We start from the raw sequence: 22,308 nt of genomic DNA on the forward strand, positions 1-22,308 counted from the left end.
GGCATCAGCATGAGATTCAAAACACAGTTTATGGTCAAGTACCACACCTAGATATTTATAACTCTCAACGATCCCAATATCGGTAGTTTTAATGATAGTGGGTGATGAGCTATAAGAGGACTTCCTAAAATCAATAATCATGTCTTTAGTTTTTGACACATTAAGTGAAAGGAAGGACTCATCACACCAATTCACAAAATCATTTACAACCTGTCCATGGCCTGAGTCATCCTCCACTAGAAGACTGACGATTACTGTGTCGTCAGCAAACTTCAGGATGTGTCTGTTGGGTGGGGTGATCCAGTCGAGGAATAAAGCACATCAGAAAATACATGATTCACCCTAACACATTGTGACCTATTGATCAGAAAGTCTGTCACCCAGCCGACCAGACTAGTGTCAAGCTTGAAATGATTGTAAAGCCTGTCAGCAAGTAAGAAGGGTTGAATTGTATTAAATGCAGATGAAAAGTCAGCAAATAATAATCTTGCATGGGTGTGGGGGGACTCAAGATGCTTATACAAGAGATGCAGGAGTGTGACAACAGCGTCCTCCACACCTCTCCCTGCGCTATAGGTGAACTGGAAGGGGTCAAGATGGTGTTCAACCTGCATTAAAATCTCCTTCTTAATCACACTTTCAGCAGTATGTGTTCTTTCTGTCCTAGATGCAGTTGAGTTTACCATTGCACTCTTGACATTTTTGTGAGGTAAAAATGTCTATTGCCACTGTGGGATCTTCCACCATTTCCCTCCTCCCACACATGAACTGAAATCAGCTGACTGTGATGCCAGTGCACAGGAAGAGTAAAGCATGTTTAATATTTAAAGATTGTGTTTGTCCTTTTTCTAATATTTGTACTGAAGGCTTTTAAGCATTTCTATTCCCCTGCCACCGGTTGGTCAAGCAAATCCATCATGTGAGCGGCTATAGTTTTTTTGTACCAAATTCAACCAAGATTTAGCCAGTCATGTGCTCCTCCACTACCAAGAACTGTAGAAGCCAATCACCTCTTGCTGCAGTGGAAGCACACTAACTGTACTGAAGGCTAAATAACATTTATATGTAGTTCACTTAGCTGCTTTTTAAAAAGTAAGAGCCAAGGATGTCAGAATAGCTCATTTAAATGCGTGAAAGTCAATCAAATAGTACAGTTAACTGCTTCTAAAACATTACTGGGAAATAGTATAACAGAGAAGCAAATTTTACTTGAGGCAAAGCTCATTTATATGAAAAGAAGTCGACACAGACTTACACTTTCGTTCATTTAATTTAGTTTTGCTAAATGGAAGTTCATGGTATAGTGGTAGAATACAGGGATACAAAGACTTTGTTGCCGCATGCTTGAATTCTTTATCAATTAGTTCAATATCTCTTAGTAAACTACACTAAAACCTACGAAAATTAAAGAATAAAAGTGAAATATGAAAAAAGGGTACAGAAATTATCTGAAACAAATGCGCACAGACTGTAACAAAAGCATTTGTAACATAGATGTATAGAAAAAAAATTGATTCCCCACATATATTAATGCATGCTGTGACAACCCTTATTGTATTATAGCACCACTGGGGGGTGGGGGTGTTGCCCTACTATTATTGTAGTTGAGGGAGTCCCCTAGTGGGTAGGGATGGGTATCGTTTAGGTTTTATCTGATACCACTACCAAACCGGTACTTTTGAAATGGTGCTGGTGCTTGAACTGGTCCTTAAAGAATGGAGAACACATGTTCTGCTGTTTTTTTGTAAAACAATAACAACGTTAGACTTTTCTGCAGCTATAGGGCGTATATGGTATCACTCTTGGCTGGAAGCAGTGCTTAAACAATGGAGAAAAACACAAACTTTGTCCAAAAACCTTTCATATTTAGCCGTTTTCCACTTTTTCTTTGGTCATTTAGCCTTTTTAGCCAGGGTGAAGGGAGTGTCTGCCATCAAACAAGAAGACAGCCGCATGTAACTACGACGGTGTTTGCTAGCTCACCTTACATGCATTAATGTAATAATGTGGTTAGTCCACTCAACGTAAATTACACACAAACAACATTAAGCTACTCACGCAGAGAAGAACGGCTGCTGCTGCCATCATCATCCGTCATCATTTCTGCTACACTGGCAGGGCTACGGGCCAGGACTCCCCTCTTTGGATTTTTGGGGGATGTTGCTCCGGGTCCGATAGCAGGCACCACACCCGCAGTAGATGTGCACGGTGTGAGGTCTCGCGGCAAGCTATCAAATATGGTGCATTTCTCGGCTTTTAACAAAATGTTATACGTCGCCAGGTGTTTCATCAGATTCGAGGTGTTACCTTCTTTGCACAGTATCATCTTAAAGCACTTGTTGCAGGCTGCTGAGTTTGCATCTTTTGCTGTGAAGTACAGCCAGACTTTTGACCGCTTCGCCTTGGGCATTTTTAATCTGTAGCTCTGCTCTAAAAGAACGTACGTACCTGGGCCCGCCTACTACGCTTGCAAAGGTAAAATGATTGGCTAGAATCCAAAGTGTATGACATCTCAGGAAAAAAAAGCACCGAAAAAAAGCACCGAAATGTGCACTGCTTTTCGGTCTGGTTGCTACTGTTTATGTCAGAACCAGTGCCATCATGGCACCGGATACCGGTACCCATCCCTGCTAGTGGGTGTGGGAGTATAGTGGTGGCCGTTACATGCTGATCGCGTTGCTGTTCAGAGAAACCTTACCGTTGTAACTTGGCTGGCGCCGGCGACTACCGATACCCGCACATGTATGTATGGACAGGGTAGAGCCGTGGGACCTGGCTTGTATGGTCTTATGTTGCTAACGTCAAATAAAGGTCTGTTTAACTGACTGGCTCTGAGTTATCCGGCTAACCTCCACACCACATGCCCGCTGGACCTGCTAGCCGCTCCTCCCTCGCCAGACTGCTGTTACGATGCATCTATCGATGAATCCTATATATAGTACATAGACTACAAGCGTGAGATTTGTGGCAATATAGTATAGTGTAAAGCGTTTGTCCTATGAGTTACTGACTAAGCTGCTTCTGTCCTCCTGCTTTTTCCCTTAGACCAGTTGAATGAAGGGAGAAAGGAATAAAACCTTTGAGCATGTGCTCCAGTGGCGCAATTGGTTAGCGCGCGGTACTTATATGACAGTATTGGGCTGAGCTATGCCGAGGTTGTGAGTTCAAGCCTCACCTGGAGCATAAACTTTGAGCTAATGAAAGGGATAAATGCTGAGCTCACTGAAAATGTCAACAGACTTTATGACATCTTTAAAATGAACAACATTCAAAATAAAGATTAAGAAATCCAGACTTATACCTCTCTGTGTTTGTTCTGCTATTTTTTGTTTCTGTTTATTTTCAATGTGAGCTATTAACCACCTTGATATAGACGTTCTTCCAAAGTCAGAGAATTTTGGCTGTTTGTGTGTGTGTGTACCTTTTCAAGGTTCAAGGTTCAAGGTTCTTTATTTGTCACATGCATAGTTATACAAGTATAACACACAGTGAAATGTAGCCTGACACGCTCCTTGACATGTGCAAAAAAATTGGGGGGGGGGGGTGTGTGTAGAGGAAGAACATTATATATATATATATATATATATATATATATATATATATATATATATATATATATATATATATATATATATATATATATATATAGTATATACATTGGGTGAATGTGCAGTAGTAGCAGCAAGCAGGTGAATTCTGATATGAATAGACATCTGACTATTTTACAGGATAGACAATATAAACATATTTAAAATTAAAGGAATTGAAATGTACATTGTGCCTTGGTTTAGTGTCTGGAAGAGTCCTGTCTCAGTCAATTATAGATGATGTGAGAGGGCGGGTGTGTGTGTTTAGGGCACGGATGGCTTGGGGATAGAAGCTCCACTTGAGTCTCTCTGTCCTTGCCCGGAAGATGCGGAACCTTCTACCAGATTGCAGAAGTTGGAACAGTTTGTTGCCAGGATGGGACGGGTCCTTCAGTATCTGCGCTGCTCTAGTCCGGCATCTCCTGGTGTAGGTGTCCTGAAGCGGGGGGAGAGCAATCCTGCAGCAGCGTTCTGCTGTACGGATCACTCTCTGGAGAGCTTTTTGGTCCTTCACACTCCCCTCTTCATGCTACACAGAGTTGTTACAGACCTCCTAGGATGAGACAATCTTTCAATCTACAAATGATTATATACTTCTAAGCATATATGAGTAAATATTTCTAAGCATAAATGACAATCAACAATACAAAACCTAACACCTAGCCTTTTTGGTCTGGACCTGAATGTGGGCAGCCCATGTCAGGTCTGAGGAGATGTGGACACCAAGATACTTGAAGGACTGCACCCTCTCCACTGGAGCTCCATTGATGATAATGGGCTTGTAGTCTCTGTGCTGACTCCTTCTGAAGTCCACCACCAGCTCCTTGGTCTTGCCGATGTTCAGGTGGAGGTGGTTGTCCTGGCACCATGATGCCAGATTGTTCACTTCATCCATGTAGGCCGCCTTTTATATCCTTATGTATAGTTTATACCAAAGGTTCTCAGACCGCAGGGCGTAAGGCAAATCATTGGTTCGTCATGTTGGGCAACAATCACCATGGGAAAATGATGTGTGTGAAACTGAGATGATTATGATTATATGAAGTATATATTCATGTTGTGTTTAAACTGGGCTGAAGGTTTAGGTTAATCTCAAGAGTTACTTCCACCAGTTTCCATACAAAATGGGAAACCTGAGAGAAATTCTTCTTCTACTTCTTATAGGGTTTATTGGCAGTTGGCTATGTTGTTCTCATTGTACATGCTTCCCTTGGGCTCTATATCTCACAAATGTAACATTTCTTTTCATTTTTATGCTGATGATATTCAAATCTATTTTTGTCTGACTGACGATACCCCATCTTCACTACGCTGCTTTCTTGATTGTATGAAGGAGATCAAAGGGTGGTTAACGAGTAACTCCCTTTTTCTAAATGAAAAGAAAACGTAAATTATTGTCTTTGATAGCCACATCCCTCGGCGACAATTAGCCAATATATTTGGGCCCTTTGCTACCTCCCTCTCTGATACAGTACGTAACTTAGGCGTTCTTTTGGACAGCTCCTTTACACTTGATAAACAAGTGTCTTCTGTAGTACAGTCTAGCTTTTACCAAATATGACAAATCTCTAAGGCTAAGCATTACATACCACGGATGGATCTTGAAAAACTTACACATGCATTTGTTACTTCAAGATTAGACTACTGCAACCCCCTTTACCTGGGCCTCCAATCTGCCCGTCTTCATAAACTACAACTTGTCCAAAATGCAGCGGCACGCCTTTTAACTGGTACTAGAAGGTTTGATTCTATTACCCCGATCCTTGCTGACCTACATTGGCTGCCCATCAAATATCGGATTGATTTTAAGATTTTATTTCTTACATTCAAAATCGTAAATAATATTGTGCCTTGCTATTTAACTGAACCTCTCCGCCTGTATACTCCTAGGAGAGCACTTCAATCATTGAGTCAAATGCTCTTGGTGCAACCTAGGTCCCGGCTGAAAACCAGAGGTGATTGTGCCTTTGCCATTGCTGCACCTAACCTCTGGAACAATCTTCCAGCTAAACTTCACACGTCTGAATTGTTTTAATCTTTTAAAACACGATTGAAAACTTATTTATTTGATCTTGCATTTTAGATTAGTTAGTCAGTTATCAGATGTACACTTTGTACTTTTATTGCATTTGTATGTAATTTTAACCTATTGTGTTACTGGGTTTTTCCAGCTGATATTTCTGTGTTGATTTTACCTAACTTTAACACTAGGGCCCTATTTCAGGAAGCCGGTTTAGTGCAAACTCTGAGTAAGTATACCCTAAGTTAACGAAAACTCTGGGTTTTCGGTTTCACAAAGCGAGTTTAGATTAATTCTGATTGAGTTACTATGACGACACACTCCGTGAAGCTAACCTGCCCCCTAGCAGGTTTACTTCAACTAACCCTGACCTTCTCCGCCTCTTTGTCAGAAACCTGACTGTAGGAAACGTCAGACATGGCGTGCCCCTTCCTTGAAGAGCCAGTAGATGTTGAAGCCCAAATTCTCCGCAGAGCTCTCCGCCGGGAGAGAGTGATTAGAGCGCGTTCTGACATTTTATCATTTCCTGATGATTTCCTGTGTGAACGTTACCGTTTTTCAGCACAATCTATAATTTATTTGAATAACATCCTCAGGCCTAATATTGCTCATGTGACACATCGCGGACATTCTCTCAGTTCTGTACATATTATTTGTATTGCACTTCGGTTTTTTGCAAACGGGAGCTTTCTGTATAATATTGGTTACGCTGAGCACGTTTCCAAGGCTACCGTCTGTCGGGCAGTCAGGAATGTTACAGTTGCACTGAAACGTCTCCTGTACTTGTTTGTGGTGTTCCCCGGTCATAGACCCACAAGATTTATCAAAGAGGGATGCCACAAAATTGCAGGTATCAGGATGAACGAAACTTAATTCATGATGTGGTGATATTTGAACTACTACTTAAATTTTACATTTATTCTCACGGTTCCCAGGCGTGATTGGCTGTATAGATAGCACTCACATTCCAATCATTGCTCCTTCAGTAAATGAAGGAGACTATGTGAACAGGAAGTCTTTCCACAGCATTAATGTACAGGTACATAGCTCCCTGTAGCATTTCAAACTAACAAATTATTTCATTATAGTAATGGATGCTAATTTGTGTTCTCTGCACTGTGAAGATCATATGTGATGCTGCCAACATTATCACAAATATGGAAGCCAACTGCTCAGCCTCTGTGAGTGGTGGTGGTGGACGACCTCCACCTGTTTTTCGGGCCTCCGCTTTTTTTTCTGTTGGCTATAATGGGTCACATTTGAGCATACAGAGTAAGCAAATATGTACTTGTAATGTGCTCAGATAATTTCAATAAGTGCTTACAGAGGGGAAATTAATGTAGCCTCTAACTGCAATTGATTTACATCGGACAAACAGACCAAGCACTATGGCCCATGATACAATTACACCTTACCTGTTTGGACTATATTTTTATATTTCATTTTTACTTGCTGCCAGGAACGTTTGGGGCCTGTTGGGTTGCACCTGCGCTTAAATCACATCACAAAATCAAATGTATAAAATAAAAAATAAAATAAAATATAATAAAATAACGTGTTAAATGGGTGGAAATCCCTAGATCAATGTTTAAATTAACACTCACGCATTGACTCTGTCGGCTTTGTTTTGCCATGCATGCACCCTTTGTTTACAGCTGAGGCTGTGTTACTTTTTTTCCGCGGAATTTGCATGTTATCGGCATATGCTGCCATCAGAATTTCGGACTCAAGCGCTGTGAAATACATTGACCGCGCCTTCTTTCCCTCCGTCTCCATGGTGACTCGCTTAATCTGTGCTCCACTAATCAGGGCTTTATGTATCCTCGTGCACACGCTTAACTTGGGGTTAAAGCAACTCCGCGTTGACTGAACTAATTGTTATCAGCCTTTCTGAAACCGAATATTCCGAGTTGGACAGTTCGGGGTTACTCAACCCTGAGTATCGTTTTTTACTCTGAGTTTTCTAAACCCGCTTCCTGAAATAGGGCCTAGGTGTGCAATATTTCTTTCAACATAGTACTCACAGGTTGATTAGTGCTTTGTTTTGTATGGAAATATATTTCTACTCTATTATCGTACCCATATGTATTTAATTTTATTTCATATTTTACTATTGAGAAGCACTTTGGTGTACCTCTGGTTTTAAATGTGCTATATAAATAAAGTATTGATTGATATTGATTGATTGGTAAACAGCAAAATGGTGCATTACTGCCACCAACCAGTCTGAGAGATATTACCCCAGTAGCAGCTGACTGACTCTTGAGGTTTATTGCTGATTGACAGCACCTGTGTGAAGTAGTGCTTGAAGTGTGTATAAAAGCAGCAGGTGTGTTTTGCTTCAGTATGGGCACCTTTTCTGTTGTTATACCAGCTTGGCAGAAAACTCAGCATTTACTGTTGCGCAGCACTTTTGAGAATGGGTAAGACTTCTTCTTCCTAGTAATTGCTGCAACTTGTTTGGCCAAAGGAGTGAAAGGTTTCTGTGCTGACTTAAACTTAACCAAAACTTGTATTGTTTTAAAATTTATTCTTTGGCTTTGCAGCCAAGAAAGTGCTGATTGTGTATGCCCATGAGAGCCCTGCCTCTTTCAATGCTGCTGCCAAAGATGCTGCTGTGGCAGCTCTGACTGCTCAAGGCTGCACTGTAGAGGTGTCTGACCTGTACGCCATGAAGTTCAAAGCTGCTGCTACTACTGAGGACATCACTGGTATACAAATATTCTGCAGGTATAGCAATGCTTTAGCTGTGATTGCTTTTCAGATACAAATACTGTATTTTTGTCACAGGTGGAGTGAAGGATGCTGAGAACTTCTGCTACACAAAAGAGATCAAATTGGCATCAGAGGAGGGCAGACTTGCAGATGACATCAAAAAAGAGCAGGAGAAGCTCAAGGAGGCAGACCTTGTCATCTTTCAGGTAGTGTCTGACTGGAATCGTCTTTGTGGTCAGCTAACAGGTGTCAACATCAAAATGACCATTAAACCTGTGTTCCCAGTTCCCCATGTACTGGTCATCTGTTCCGGCAATCATGAAGGGGTGGATGGATCGTGTGTTGGGCTTTGCCTACGCACAGGAGAAGCGGTACAGTGAGGGGATCTTCAAGGTGAGAGCTCCACCAACATGTCTGTGTTCAGGCTGTGTCCTCTCCCTCTTTGCTCACTCCTTGCTCTCTGTACAGGACAAGAAAGCCATGCTGTCCTTCACCACTGACTGTCCTGAATCTGTGTACAGTGACACTGGCATCAATGGTGACATCAATGTCACACTGTGGCCACTGCAGGTGAGGTCTCACTATAAATGGAGCCAAGCATGAAATGATCTGTCATGTGGTAACAGCTGCTCCTCCCTGTGTGCAGAACGGGATCCTGAACTACTGTGGCTTCCAGGTTTTTGCCCCTCAGATCTTCTGGGATCCTGCTACTGGTTCTCCTGAATCTCGCAGCTCCATGCTGGAGGGCTGGCGCACACGACTGCAAAACCTCTGTGGGGAAGCCAGTGTGTACTTTGCTCCCTTGGACTACTTTGACAAGGAGAAGGGTTTCCTGCTGAAGCCTGAGGTCAAAGAGAAATATGCCAGCAAAGAATCTGGCCTCACAGTGGGGATCCACATGGGCAAGCCACTGCCAGCCAACAGCCAGACCAAGGCCGGGGTCTGACAACGGAGTGGGTCCATGTAATGTCTTAAAATGTGTGCTGCAATAAAAAAGCTGCTTTATTGGAACTTCAGTTTGAGCAATGAGTTTCAAATGCACCACTTTGGTTTCATACAGTTCAGCCATCTAGAAAATGGTACATATACATAACAGGATACACAAAGCTGTCTCTGTAGGCTTTCAAGACTGGTGTCATTATCCAACACTGACCAAATTGCTGCTTGGGGCTTTGTTGCCTGCTAGAAATGTGAGCTGGCAATGGTAACTTGGAACTGCACACAAACTGATGCAATGCATGGTGCATTTGGTTAGCTTCTCTACATTATCCTGCTGAGTAACAGCTTGATCCATCCAGCTCACTACACAATCTATAACGTGATGGTAGCACATTATCCTTTAATTCACATATCAATAATGTCACACGTGCAGCATATTTCCAACTCCGTAATATCAATCGCCTCCGCCCTTTCCTCACTCCTCATGCCACTGCCATTCTCGTCCATAATCTTATCTCTCGAATTGACTACTGTAACTCACTATGTGGCCTTACACAAAAATCTATTAACAAGCTCCAACGTGTCCAGAACTCTGCCCGTATTATTACTAGGACTTCCTCTACCCACCACATCTCCCCAATCTTGAAGCAGCTTCACTGGCTCCCGGTTAAATTTTGCATCCATTTTAAAATAATCCTCTATACATTTAAGGCTATTCATTCTCTCTCTCCACCACACCTCTCCGATTTAGTACAGATGAACTTCCCATCCCGGTGCCTCAGATCTTCATCTTCTCCTTCTCTCTCTGTTCTTTCCGCTTGTCTGATTACAATGGGGGGCAGGGCTTTTAGTTGCTCTGCCCCTCGACTTTGGAATTCCTTACCCCCTGACCTCAGAAATATTAGTTCATTCCCTCTTTTTAAGTCCACCCTCAAAACTCATCTGTTTAAAATTGCTTATGTTTAAACCTCGGTATGCTCTAACTTTTATCTGTTATTCTTATTATTGTGTATATTTCCAGTTTCTGTGTTTTTATCTGTTGTACAGTGTCCTTGGGTGCTTTGAAAGGCGCTATTTTTAAATAAAATGTATTATTATTATTATTATTATGGTTTACTTGGGAACACTTGACTGCTGCTTTCCTGTACTGTCTCTCTATTCCGGCAGCACCACTGCTGGAATTGTGGAGGGAAATGAATTAAATCAGTATCTTTGGCTAATTCTTGGTAAATAGGTAATCATATGCTTTTCCACTACCAAGAAATAGAGAAGCATTGACCATTCATTGTTATGACTACCAAGGTTCTGCTTGACTTGCATCAATACTGTAATTAAATCTGTCAAAGGTTAGTGTTAAAAACACAAGTATTGATATGATGGTCTTTTCTTGCTGTGGTAGCGAGCTAATCAACATTTGTGTCGTTCACTTAGCTACTGTTTAAAAAGTTAGAGCCAAGGAAGTGAGAATAGCAATGACATGCGTACAGTTAGGTCCATTAGTATAGTTAATTGCTGCTAACACGTTATTAGGAAAACAGTATAACAGAGAAGCACATTTCATTTACATGAAAAGAAGTACACACAGACTTCAGTTTTCTTTAATCTATTTGTTTTGTAAAATAAGAGTTCAGGATACAGTGGTAAAATACAGGGATACAAAGCCTTTATTGTCACATGGTTAAATTCTTTATCCATTAGTTCCATATCTATTAGGTAAAATACACTAAAAACTACAAAAATTAAAGAATAATAGGGAAATATGAAAAAAGGAAACAGAAATGATCTGAAACAAACGTGTACAGACTGAAAAAACATTTGTAAGATAGATGTATAGAAAAAAAGACTGATTTCCCACATATATTAATGCATGGATCTATTGATTAATCCTCTATATAGTACATAGACTACAAGCGTGAGATTTGTGGCAATATAGTATAGTGTAAAGTATTCTTTCTATGAATGACTGAGCGAGTGGTTACTGTCCCTTTTTTCCATTAGACCAGTTGAATGAAGGGAGAAAGGAATAAAGTCATTGTGCATGTGCTCCAGTGGCGCAATCGGTTAGCGCGCGGTACTTATATGACAGTATTGGGCTGAGCTATGCCGAGGTTGTGAGTTCAAGCCTCACCTGGAGCATCAACTTTGAGCTAATACTTATCTGATGAGAACAGATAAATGCTGAGCACACTAAAAATGCCAACAGACTTTATATCATCTTTTAAAATGAACAACATTGAAAATAAAGATTAAGAAACTCTCTGTATGTTTGTTCTGTTATTTTTGTTTCCGTTTATTTTCAATGCGAGCTATTAAACATCGAGATATAGACGTTCTTCCAAAGTTAAAGAATTTTGGCTGTGTGTGTGTGTGTGTGTGCCTTTTATGTTCTTATGTATAGTTTATACCAAAGGCTCTCAAACCGCAGGGCGTAAGGCAAATCATTGGTTCGCCAAGTTGGGCAACAATCACCATGAGAAAATGATGTGTGTGAAACTAAGATGATTACGATTATGTGATGTAAATATTCATGTTGTGTTTAAACTGGGCTGAAGGTTTAAGTTAATCTCAGAGTTACTCCCACCAGTTGCCAGACAAAATGGGAAACCTGAGAAAAAATCCAGCAGTAGCAGCTGGCTGACTCATGAGGCTGAATGCTGATTGACAGCACCTGTGTGAAGTAGTGCTCAAAGTGTGTATAAAAGCAGCAGGTGTGTGTTGCTTCAATATGAGTGGTTTTTCCTGTTACTACATCAGCTAGTCAGAAAACTCATCGCTTACGGTTGTGTGCCAGTTTTGAGAATGGGTAAGCCTTGTTCTTCCTGGTAATTGGTGAAATCTGTTTGGCCAAAGCTGATAATCTTTGACAAGAAGAGTGAAAGGTTTGTGATCTGACTGGAATTTTATCACAACTTCTTTTTTTGGGGGGTGTAGCAAAGAAAGTGCTGATTGTGTATGCCCATGAAAGCCCTGCCTCTTTCAATGCTGCTGCCAAAGATGCTGCTGTGGCATCTTTGACTGCTCAAGGCTGCACTGTAGAGGTGTCTGACCTGTACGCCATGAAGTTCAAAGCTGCTGCTACTACTGAGGACATCACTGGTATACAAATATTCTGCAGGTATAGCAATGCTTTGTGCTTCAGTTGTAAATATTAGCTTTATTTACAGGTGGAGTGAAGGATGCTGAGAACTTCTGCTACGCAAAGGAGATCAAATTGGCATCAGAGGAGGGCAGACTTGCAGATGACATCAAAAAAGAGCAGGAGAAACTCAAGGAGGCAGACCTTGTCATCTTTCAGGTAGTATCTGACTGGAAGTGTCTTTGTGGTCAGCTAACAGGTGTTGACATCAAAATGACCATTAAACCTGTGTTCCCAGTTCCCCATGTACTGGTCATATGTTCCTGCAATCATGAAGGGGTGGATGGATCGTGTGTTGGGCTTTGCCTACGCACAGGAGAAGCGGTACAGTGAGGGCATCTTCAAGGTGAGAGCTCCACCAACATGTCTGTGTTCAGGCTGTGTCCTCTCCCTCTTTGCTCACTCCTTGCTCTCTGTACAGGACAAGAAAGCCATGCTGTCCTTCACCACTGACTGTCCTGAATCTGTGTACAGTGACACTGGCATCAATGGAGACATCAATGTCACACTGTGGCCACTGCAGGTGAGGTCTCACTATAAACGGAGCCAAGCATGAAATGATCTGTCATGTGGTAACAGCTGCTCCTCCCTGTGTGCAGAACGGGATCCTGAACTACTGTGGCTTCCAGGTTTTTGCCCCTCAGATCTTCTGGGATCCTGCTACTGGTTCTCCTGAATCTCGCAGCTCCATGCTGGAGGGCTGGCGCACACGACTGCAAAACCTCTGTGGGGAAGCACCTGTGTACTTTGCTCCCTTGGACTACTTTGACAAGGAGAAGGGTTTCCTGCTGAAGCCTGAGGTCAAAGAGAAATATGCCAGCAAAGAATGTGGCCTCACAGTGGGGATCCACATGGGCAAGCCACTGCCAGCCAACAGCCAGACCAAGGCTGGGGTCTGATGATGGAGTGGGTCCATGTAATGTCTTGATCTTAAAATAAAGCCTGCTTTATTCAAACTTTGAGCAATGAGTTATAAATGCACCACTTGGGTTTCATACATGTTATCCCTCTAGAACAGGGGTGCTCAATCCCAGTCCTCGAGAGCTGTCCTGCAGCTTTTAGATGCATCCTTGTTCCGACACAGCTGAATCAAATGAATGGCTTGTTATCAGGCCTTTTCCAAACTTGATGGCATGCTGAAGAGGTAATCAAACATTTGATTCAGCTGTGTTGGAGTAGGGATGCATCTAAAAGCTGAAGGACAGTAGCTCTCGAGGACTGGGATTGAGCACCCCTGCTCTAGAACATGATGTATACTACCGCAATGTAATGATGGTGCTAAGTCCGTATAGGATCCAGTCATGTATGGCTTTAAATGTGATGGGGAACTGAGTTTGGGGGGGCTGGCTATGGTTCCACATGCTCATGCAAATCCCTGTTCTAATAAGAACACACAGGTGGGGGGGGGGGTGACCGTACACCAAGGTTGAAAGCAAGAATGACACCTGATCGCTGCTTTAGATCAGGTGACTGCAAGCCCTATTGCGCCTCAATATCTATACTACAGGCTTTGGCTGGACTTGGCATGAAAGCAGCTTTAATATCCCACTTTCAGCAGTATGTGTTCTTGCTGTCCTAGATGCACTTTACACTTTACCATTGCACTCTTGACATTTTTGTGAGGTAAAAATGTCTATTGCCACTGTGGGCTTTTCCACAATTTTGCTCCTCCCACACATGAACTGAAATCCGCTGACTGTGGTGTGAGTGCACAGGAAGAGCAAAGCATGTTTAATATTTAAAGATTGTGTTAAATCCTTTTCCTAATATTTGTACTGAAGGCTTTTAAGCATTTCTATTCCCCTGCCACCGGTTGGTCAAGCAAATCCATCATGTGAGCGGCTATAGTTTTTTTTGTACCAAATTCAACCAAGATTTAGCCAGTCATGTGCTCCTCCACTACCAAGAACTGTAGAAGCCAATCACCTCTTGCTGCAGTGGCAGCAAGCAAACTGTACTGAAGACTAATCAACATTTATATGTAGTTCACTTAGCTGCTTTTTAAAAAGTAAGAGCCAAGGATGTCAGAATAGCTCATTTAAATGCGTGAAAGTCAATCAAATAGTACAGTTAACTGCTTCTAAAACATTACTGGGAAATAGTATAACAGAGAAGCAAATTTTACTTGAGGCAAAGCTCATTTATATGAAAAGAAGTCGACACAGACTTCAACTTTCGTTCATTTTAGTTTTGCTAAATGGAAGTTTATGGTATAGTGGTAGAATACAGGGATACAAAGACTTGGTTGCCACATGCTTGAATTCTTTATCAATTAGTTCAATATCTCTTAGTAAACTACACTAAAACCTACGAAAATTAAAGAATAAAAGTGAAATATGAAAAAAGTGAAACAGAAATGATCTGAAACAAATGTGCACAGACTGAAAAAAAAAACATTTGTAACATAGATGTATAGAAAAAACAAACCTGATTCCCCACATATATTAATGCATGCTGTGACAACCCTTATTGTATTATAGCACCACTGCCCTACTATTATTGTAGTTGGGGGAGTCCCCTAGTGGGTGTGGGAGTATAGTGGTGGCCGTTACATGCTGATCGCATTGCTGTTCAGAGAAACCTTATCGCTGTAACTTGGCTGGCGCCGGCGACTACCGATCCCCGCACATGTATGTATGGACAGGGTAGAGCCGTGGGACCTGGCTTGTATGGTCTTATGTTGCTAACATCAAATAAAGGTCTGTTTAACTAACTGGCTCTGAGTTATCCGGCTAACCTCCACACCACATGCCCGCTGGACCTGCTAGCCGCTCCTCCCTCGCCAGACTGCTGTTACGATGCATCTATCGATTAATCTTATATATAGTACATAGACTACGAGCGTGAAATTTGTGGCAATATAGTATAGTGTAAAGCGTTTGTCCTATGAGTTACTGACTAAGCTGTTTCTGTTCCCCTGCTTTTTCCCTTAGACCAGTTGAATGAAGGGAGAAAGGAATAAAACCTTTGAGCATGTGCTCCAGTGGTGCAATCAGTTAGCGCGCGGTACTTATATGGCAGTATTAGGCTCAGCTATGCCGAGGTTGTGAGTTCAAGCCTCACCTGGAGCATAAACTTTGAGCTAATGTCAGGGATAAATGCTGAGCACACTGAAAATGCCAACAGACTTCATCGCATCTTTAAAAATGAGCAGCATTCAAAATAGAGATTAACAAACCCAGAATTATACCTCTCTGTGTTTGTTCTGCTTCTTTTTTGTCGACCAATGCAAGCTATTAACCATCGAGATATAGCTTTTCCTTCAAAGTCAGATTTCTGGCTGTATGTGTGTGTGTGTGTGTGTGTGTGTGTGTGTGTGTACCTTTTTTGTCCTCAGACCGCAGGGCGTAAGGCAAATCATTGGTTCACCAAGTTGGGCAACAATCACCATGAGAAAATGATGTGTGTGAAACTAAGATGATTATGATTATGTGAGGTATATATTCATCTTGTGTTTAAACTGGGCTGAAGGTTTAAGTTAATCTCAGGGTTACTTCCACCAGTTTCCATACAAAATGGGAAACCTGAGAGAAATTCTTCTTCTACTTCTTTATACGGTTTATTGGCAGTTGGCAAACAGCAAAATAGAGCATTACCGCCACCAACTGGTCTGAGAGAAAATGCCGCAGTACCAGCTGGCTGACTCTTGAGGTTTATTGCTGATTGACAGCACCTGTGTGAAGTAGTGCTTGAAGTGTGTATAAAAGCAGCAGGTGTGTTTTGAGAATGGGTAAGACTTTTTCTTCCTGGTAAAGCTTCTGGAAAGCTTTGTGTGTTGAATGGAACTTTATGTATTGTTTTTTTATTCTTTGGTTTTGCAGCCAAGAAAGTGCTGATTGTGTATACCCATGAGAGCCCTGCCTCCTTCAATGCTGCTGCCAAAGATGCTGCTGTGGCAGCTCTGACTGCTCAAGGCTGCACTGTAGAGGTGTCTGACCTGTACGCCATGAAGTTCAAAGCTGCTGCTACTACTGAGGACATCACTGGTATACAAATATTCTGCAGGTATAGCAATGCTTTAGCTCTGATTGCTTTTCAGATACAAACACTGGATTTTTGTCACAGGTGGAGTGAAGGATGCTGAGAACTTCTGCTACGCAAAGGAGATCAAATTGGCATCAGAGGAGGGCAGACTTGCAGATGACATCAAAAAAAGAGCAGGAGAAGCTCAAGGAGGCAGACCTTGTCATCTTTCAGGTAGTGTCTGACTGGAAGTGTCTTTGTGGTCAGCTAACAGGTGTCCACATCAAAATGACCATTAAACCTGTGTTCCCAGTTCCCCATGTACTGGTCATCTGTTCCGGCAATCATGAAGGGGTGGATGGATCGTGTGTTGGGCTTTGCCTACGCACAGGAGAAGCGGTACAGTGAGGGGATCTTCAAGGTGAGAGCTCCACCAACATGTCTGTGTTCAGGCTGTGTCCTCTCCCTCTTTGCTCACTCCTTGCTCTCTGTACAGGACAAGAAAGCCATGCTGTCCTTCACCACTGACTGTCCTGAATCTGTGTACAGTGACACTGGCATCAATGGTGACATCAATGTCACACTGTGGCCACTGCAGGTGAGGTCTCACTATAAACGGAGCCAAGCATGAAATGATCTGTCATGTGGTAACAGCTGCTCCTCCCTGTGTGCAGAACGGGATCCTGAACTACTGTGGCTTCCAGGTTTTTGCCCCTCAGATCTTCTGGGATCCTGCTACTGGTTCTCCTGAATCTCGCAGCTCCATGCTGGAGGGCTGGCGCACACGACTGCAAAACCTCTGTGGGGAAGCCACTGTGTACTTTGCTCCCATGGACTACTTTGACAAGGAGAAGGGTTTCCTGCTGAAGCCTGAGGTCAAAGAGAAATATGCCAGCAACGAGTCTGGCCTCACAGTGGGGATCCACATGGGCAAGCCACTGCCAGCCAACAGTCAGACCAAGGCCGGGGTCTGACAATGGAGTGGGTCCATGTAATGTCTTGATCTTAAAATGTATTCTTTGCTTGAGGCAATATGCTCAAATGTTACTAGCCATTACACGTGCAGGCTGCGGATTTATAGAATGAGACAAACAAATGCAACAAATTGACCTTAATATATTACTCTGACTATTGTTGAGTCTGCAACAAAATAAAAGACTTTTACTCATTTGTAGTGTTTCAATTTTATTTATTGCCTGAAATTTGGATTTTGATAACTAGACTTTAAACTCTATCGTACAGACAGAAGACTGCTCTCACATTAAAAGATTCAATTTCCTTGTGGATGATCTACTGCCCTTTTTGCATTTATCTTCACACTGGTTCTTTTTATAGTTTAATCTGTTTTAGTGCAGCAAGCAAAAACTTCTCTGGGCATTGACTACTTGAGCAAAGATCGCTTTCACAGTGGCGCAAGTTTTTCTTCACTCTAGTATTATCCAAACTGGAATGATTTAATTTTGTGTGTGCCTTCTTAAGCTACAATGTCAACAGTAGGAAATTCTGTACACAGTGAGCTCATTAATTTTTTTTTTTTTTTTTTAAATGCATCAAGTAATCGGCGTACTCTTACACAGTGCCCTGAAGAGTTTTTCCTCATTATTCATATTTCTCAAATTGCTCTTGGTTTTTCTTTTAGCCTCACATTTTGCTTTGCATTTTTATAGTGCTGCAGCTTGTTTGGTATAATTATAAGAGGGGAATGATTTCCTTTATGCTGCTCCAGACTACAATGAAATTGCAGATTTCCCTTTTCACTCATTAAAATGGAGCATGCTAATTAAATGTATTTATGGTTTGCTTTTTAAGCATATAAGTGCAGCTGTGCTTTCAAAACCTTGCCAACACATTGATTAAAACAATTATCTGTGTTTTTACTTTCAAAGAATAAAGTGTAAAGCTTTTAGGTGTTAATAGATACTTACTAATACTTCTGGTTTTCTAAAACACTAACATGAAGCAAGAAAGGTAGTGCTTTCCTTGGCAAGTCTAAAAATAGATGAACCATAACAAAGTAAAGCTTCTTTCATCTCATAAAGAGTCATCCTTTGTATTACTGTCATCTTGTGGCCACAGTTAGCTATTGTCACTGAAAGCTCTGCTTGTTTCTTACTCATAGGAAACGACAGCTGTCTTCATTCTACAGATGTGTCTGTCTCCCATTAACAATAACGTGAGCTATGCTGAGAGGGCGAGCAGATTTTTGTTTTGTGGTGTGAATACGTGGCCAGCATGCGAAGCACTGTCATATTTATATATTCGTATCAAACCAGTGTATACATATACTTTAACATTAGCTAATGAGTCCTGACTGAAACATTTCCTTCATCACTATACTTAGTATTCTTTGACTCTTTGAAAAGATTGTGACAGCATGCTGTGGTCTTGATCTGTCTGAGGGATCTCGATCCTCCTCTCCATTTCCTTTGCAGTTTTTTCCAGGAAGAAGTTTTTTCTTTTGTTGGTCTTTCATGTATTTATTTAAGCTGTTGGTGTTATTTAAGGAGAGCTTTTCCTTCCAACATGTTTTCCTTTATTGCTTTGTTTTGTTTTCATAGATATGTGGCCCTCACAGCACATCCACTACAAATGTGATTTAAAGAATATGATGCTGGATATTAAACAGAACATAAAGCATTTAATATGAGCTCAGCATTAAACATATGGAGCAGTATTATTAATCTATTTAAAACTGATATGGAACATTTTTCTACACAAAATGTAATTTTACTTTTTGTGCTGTACAACAGTTGTTGTACTGTAATGCACAATTTTCCATTAATGCGTTTTTATGTGTAGTGAGGTGTTTTCATAGTTCACACAGTAGATAGTAAAACATAAATTACAGTTTCTCAGAAAGGATAGGGGTTCTCTTTTTTCTTTTACTACATCTTATTAATATTTTGCTCTTACTATTTTTCTATTTATTTTTTATTTTTTATTATTTTTTCTACTGTACCATTCTGCTGAGTGACTGTCTTCTGCTCTTCAAATACATTTCATTGCGACGTTGACCCTGTGCTAACTTGCATATGACAAATAAAACTGAAAACTGCAAACATCCATGCTTGTGTACGGTACAGTATGGGCATTTGCTTGTTAAACTGTTAAATAGTGGAGGAAAGTGTGTGTGTGTGTGTGTGTGTGTGTCTGCATACCTTTCTTCAAAAGTCACCGCATGCCTGCGTGCCACTGCTCACGTTTTGTTGCTTGTCTTGTTTTTAGGTTTACCACAGGTTTTTCGAGCTTTGTGTCAGGTCCCTGAACGCAGCACGTGAGTCGGCTATTTGGGATATTTTCGCTTCTAGACTTGGACAACCGGGGTCCCATGAACTTTTGATACAGTCTGCATACATTGTGCGCTTGCACTATTTGATAAACAAAACGTAATTAACCAAAAGTCCTGTTTCTTCACCGCTTCCGGGCAGTTGCGCCTTCTTAAACCGATTTCCTGGCGGCCTTCCGCCGAAGCTCCAGTGGCGCAATCGGTTAGCGCGCGGTACTTATATGACAGTATACAGCAGAGCAATGCCGAGGTTGTGAGTTCGAGCCTCACCTGGAGCAGAGTTTTTAGTCTCAGCCTCATCTGTAGACGGGAGTTGCAGCCTGATATTTGGAGATTATCTGTCGACACGACGACCCTCCAGCTGTTCTTTACACGTTTATCTTCACTTTCTTTGCTTTAAAAGTGCAGCTTAATTACTTCCTGCCTTGCGATTAAATGCAACTGCTGCGATCTTAGCTAATGAAGACCACCAGTGTCATCTGAAAGGAGAATGCTAAAAAAGCTTCTTTGTATCATGGACAACCCGTCCCACCCCATGCACGCCTCCCCGAAATGCAGAACTGACCGCCACAGAAAATCCTTTGTGCCGGTGGCAGTAAGACTCTTCCTCCCTCTGTGGGTGATTTTCCTGAGGATTAATAACAAAGTTATTCTGTTTCCATTCAGGCCGTGCAATGTCACCCAACAGTTTTTCATGGAATGTTTGTTTCATCTCCCCAACATATGCTGCTACTCTCTTTTATTCATTTGCACAATACTATGACACTTTTAGAATGACCTGCACTGATAGCTAAACTATTTATTTTTCAGGATATAGTTATATTGTTACTTGTTAAAGTTATTTGATATTATATTTTGCACTACTGTATATTACTGTATACTAGTATTCTATTGTATATCTTATTCCTCTGTTCCTCTGTCTCTCTTGCTGCATTGAGCATGTGTATGACAAAAGAATTTCCCTCGGGATGAATGTGATTAAGAAGTGTATTTTTAACTGGAACCCAGTATGAGCATAACATTTAGCATTTCAATTTCCTGCTAGAAATAGCTAGAATTGAGCATATCCTTGCTATTTCTATATCATATACTTGCCGTATAGATTGGACAGCACTCAATACAAAACTGAACTGGAAGCTTACATAAATAAATAATTAAAACATGAGCAGACATCCATCTTTTCTATTTAGAGTCTCTAATAATAATAGAAGTGTTGCACAAACGGAAAGCAAAGCAGATTATATAACTAGGCAATTCAAAGTGATTTACATAACACATAAAGACATGAAAAAAATGAAAAGGCACAGTTATTATGCTTGCTTTAGATGCTTTTCTAGTTTCTGTTATTTTTGTTTTGTTTGATTTCTTTATGAACGCTGCAAATATGTTGCAAATGATACAACACAACCACACCAAAATAAGCACTGGCTATCACTGGTAAAAAGTTAAAAATGTGTATGCTGTTACTGCATAAGTTAACCTCCTATTTTAACCCAATAATAATCAACATGTAATATCTGCATGCCACAGAAAACAACCACAACAAAGTAAAACATGTTTTTGACCAGGGAGCTAAAAGCAACTTCAGCCTACCGTTCTCCCAGCAATATTGTTCAACACTGCCTCCTGTCGATTATCACGTGGAGGTGCTGTTTGCTGTGAAACCATTGCCCACCGGTAGAGGGCGATATTGCTGCACTAAACGGCCCTGCTCTAATGCGGCTCTAAACATTTTTTTTAAAGTGAAATAAATAAATAAATGAAAGTACTGAAAGCAGCAGCGTAATCTTGTGTTAATTCTTCTCACAATTTGTATTTACAAACATATTGACTGACACATATTTATGTGTTTATGTGTGCTGATCAATCTTTTCACCGCATCCTGAAATCTGCGTGTTACCAAACACAACCCCAATCACCTTAATCCCTTTTAAGACGTTGTTTTATTTCACTGTTCACAACTGTCACACACTGTGCACACGTCTCCATCCTTGTGTGTTTACGTGCATGTGTTTCTCAGCAGGTCTGCCGCTCTAAGCCCCCGTAAAGCTGGGAATGAACAAGCAGAAGATTGCAGTAATGATGTGACCCAGATGTCCTGGGTGCAGATCCCCTGGCTGAAAATGAGAGTGGAGATCGGGACCTTGAACCTCCCCTCCCTCGCTCCCTCCCTCCCTCTTGCCTGGGACACAATCACAGAACATTTGCATGTGTGTGTATTATTTGGGGAGGGGCATGTGTATGTTGCGTGTGTTTAAGCTCATGCAGATCCATGTAAACATGAGGATCAGACTTAGGAGTGTGTGCCACTTGTTCTCAGCACTTCGGATTAGATGTAACAGTTTTTTTTGTTTTTTTTTAATTTACTCTCTTTAGCCGCCTCCATAAGATACTAAAGCCTGGCTTCAAAACCTTCCTTCCCTCTCTGCCTCCCTCACTCCCTTCCTCCCCTTGACTCACCCATTCCCTGAGGTCAGCAGGTGGCTGAAAAATCACATAACCCGCACCATCCTGAAAGTAGGCTCAGTGGGCCACTTTACTCAATGAGAGGCTTGGCAGTTGGAGTAGTGCATGCATGTGTGTGCGTGTGTGTGTGCGCGTGTGTCTGTGTGTGTGTGGCAGGGATTGAGAGGAAAGGGGACAAAAGACAGAGTTTAATATT

The 22,308-nt window shown here is 41.5% G+C and overlaps 2 protein-coding genes, 4 non-coding genes and 1 pseudogene across 7 annotated transcripts; all 7 read left to right on the forward strand.

Annotated features, from left to right (window-relative positions):
- The first annotated feature begins 3,089 nt into the window (after positions 1–3,089).
- Positions 3,090–3,183, forward strand: trnai-uau (transfer RNA isoleucine (anticodon UAU)). Its single transcript has 2 exons — positions 3,090–3,127; positions 3,148–3,183. It is a non-coding gene; the product is annotated as a tRNA-Ile (tRNA).
- Positions 3,184–7,976: 4,793 nt separating this feature from the next.
- LOC146663828 (NAD(P)H dehydrogenase [quinone] 1-like) lies at positions 7,977–9,313 on the forward strand. Its single transcript, XM_085415325.1, has 6 exons — positions 7,977–8,030; positions 8,154–8,318; positions 8,398–8,528; positions 8,608–8,715; positions 8,791–8,892; positions 8,969–9,313. Exons 1-6 carry the CDS (start codon positions 8,027–8,029, stop codon positions 9,266–9,268), a joined length of 810 nt encoding a protein of 269 aa, XP_085271451.1. The 5' UTR covers positions 7,977–8,026; the 3' UTR covers positions 9,269–9,313.
- Positions 9,314–11,303: 1,990 nt separating this feature from the next.
- trnai-uau (transfer RNA isoleucine (anticodon UAU)) lies at positions 11,304–11,397 on the forward strand. The gene is made up of 2 exons: positions 11,304–11,341; positions 11,362–11,397. It is a non-coding gene; the product is annotated as a tRNA-Ile (tRNA).
- A 598-nt stretch (positions 11,398–11,995) lies between these two features.
- On the forward strand, positions 11,996–13,359 carry LOC146663830 (NAD(P)H dehydrogenase [quinone] 1-like). The gene is made up of 6 exons (XM_085415327.1): positions 11,996–12,064; positions 12,193–12,357; positions 12,426–12,556; positions 12,636–12,743; positions 12,819–12,920; positions 12,997–13,359. The coding sequence occupies exons 1-6, from the start codon at positions 12,061–12,063 to the stop codon at positions 13,294–13,296; spliced, it is 810 nt and encodes a 269-aa protein (XP_085271453.1). The 5' UTR covers positions 11,996–12,060; the 3' UTR covers positions 13,297–13,359.
- Positions 13,360–13,835: 476 nt separating this feature from the next.
- On the forward strand, positions 13,836–17,470 carry LOC146663831 (NAD(P)H dehydrogenase [quinone] 1-like; annotated as a pseudogene). Its single transcript, XR_014912886.1, has 6 exons — positions 13,836–13,863; positions 16,153–16,383; positions 16,463–16,594; positions 16,674–16,781; positions 16,857–16,958; positions 17,035–17,470. The product of XR_014912886.1 is annotated as an NAD(P)H dehydrogenase [quinone] 1-like (transcript).
- On the forward strand, positions 15,375–15,468 carry trnai-uau (transfer RNA isoleucine (anticodon UAU)). Its single transcript has 2 exons — positions 15,375–15,412; positions 15,433–15,468. It is a non-coding gene; the product is annotated as a tRNA-Ile (tRNA).
- A 2,360-nt stretch (positions 17,471–19,830) lies between the features above and the next one.
- Positions 19,831–19,924, forward strand: trnai-uau (transfer RNA isoleucine (anticodon UAU)). The gene is made up of 2 exons: positions 19,831–19,868; positions 19,889–19,924. It is a non-coding gene; the product is annotated as a tRNA-Ile (tRNA).
- The last annotated feature ends 2,384 nt before the right edge of the window (positions 19,925–22,308 follow it).

This window comes from Rhamphochromis longiceps, linkage group LG8 (genome assembly GCF_057381845.1).
Source record: "Rhamphochromis longiceps isolate RC_006_pf linkage group LG8, R_longiceps_female_GT1.1, whole genome shotgun sequence".
NCBI classification, from domain to species: domain Eukaryota; kingdom Metazoa; phylum Chordata; class Actinopteri; order Cichliformes; family Cichlidae; genus Rhamphochromis; species Rhamphochromis longiceps.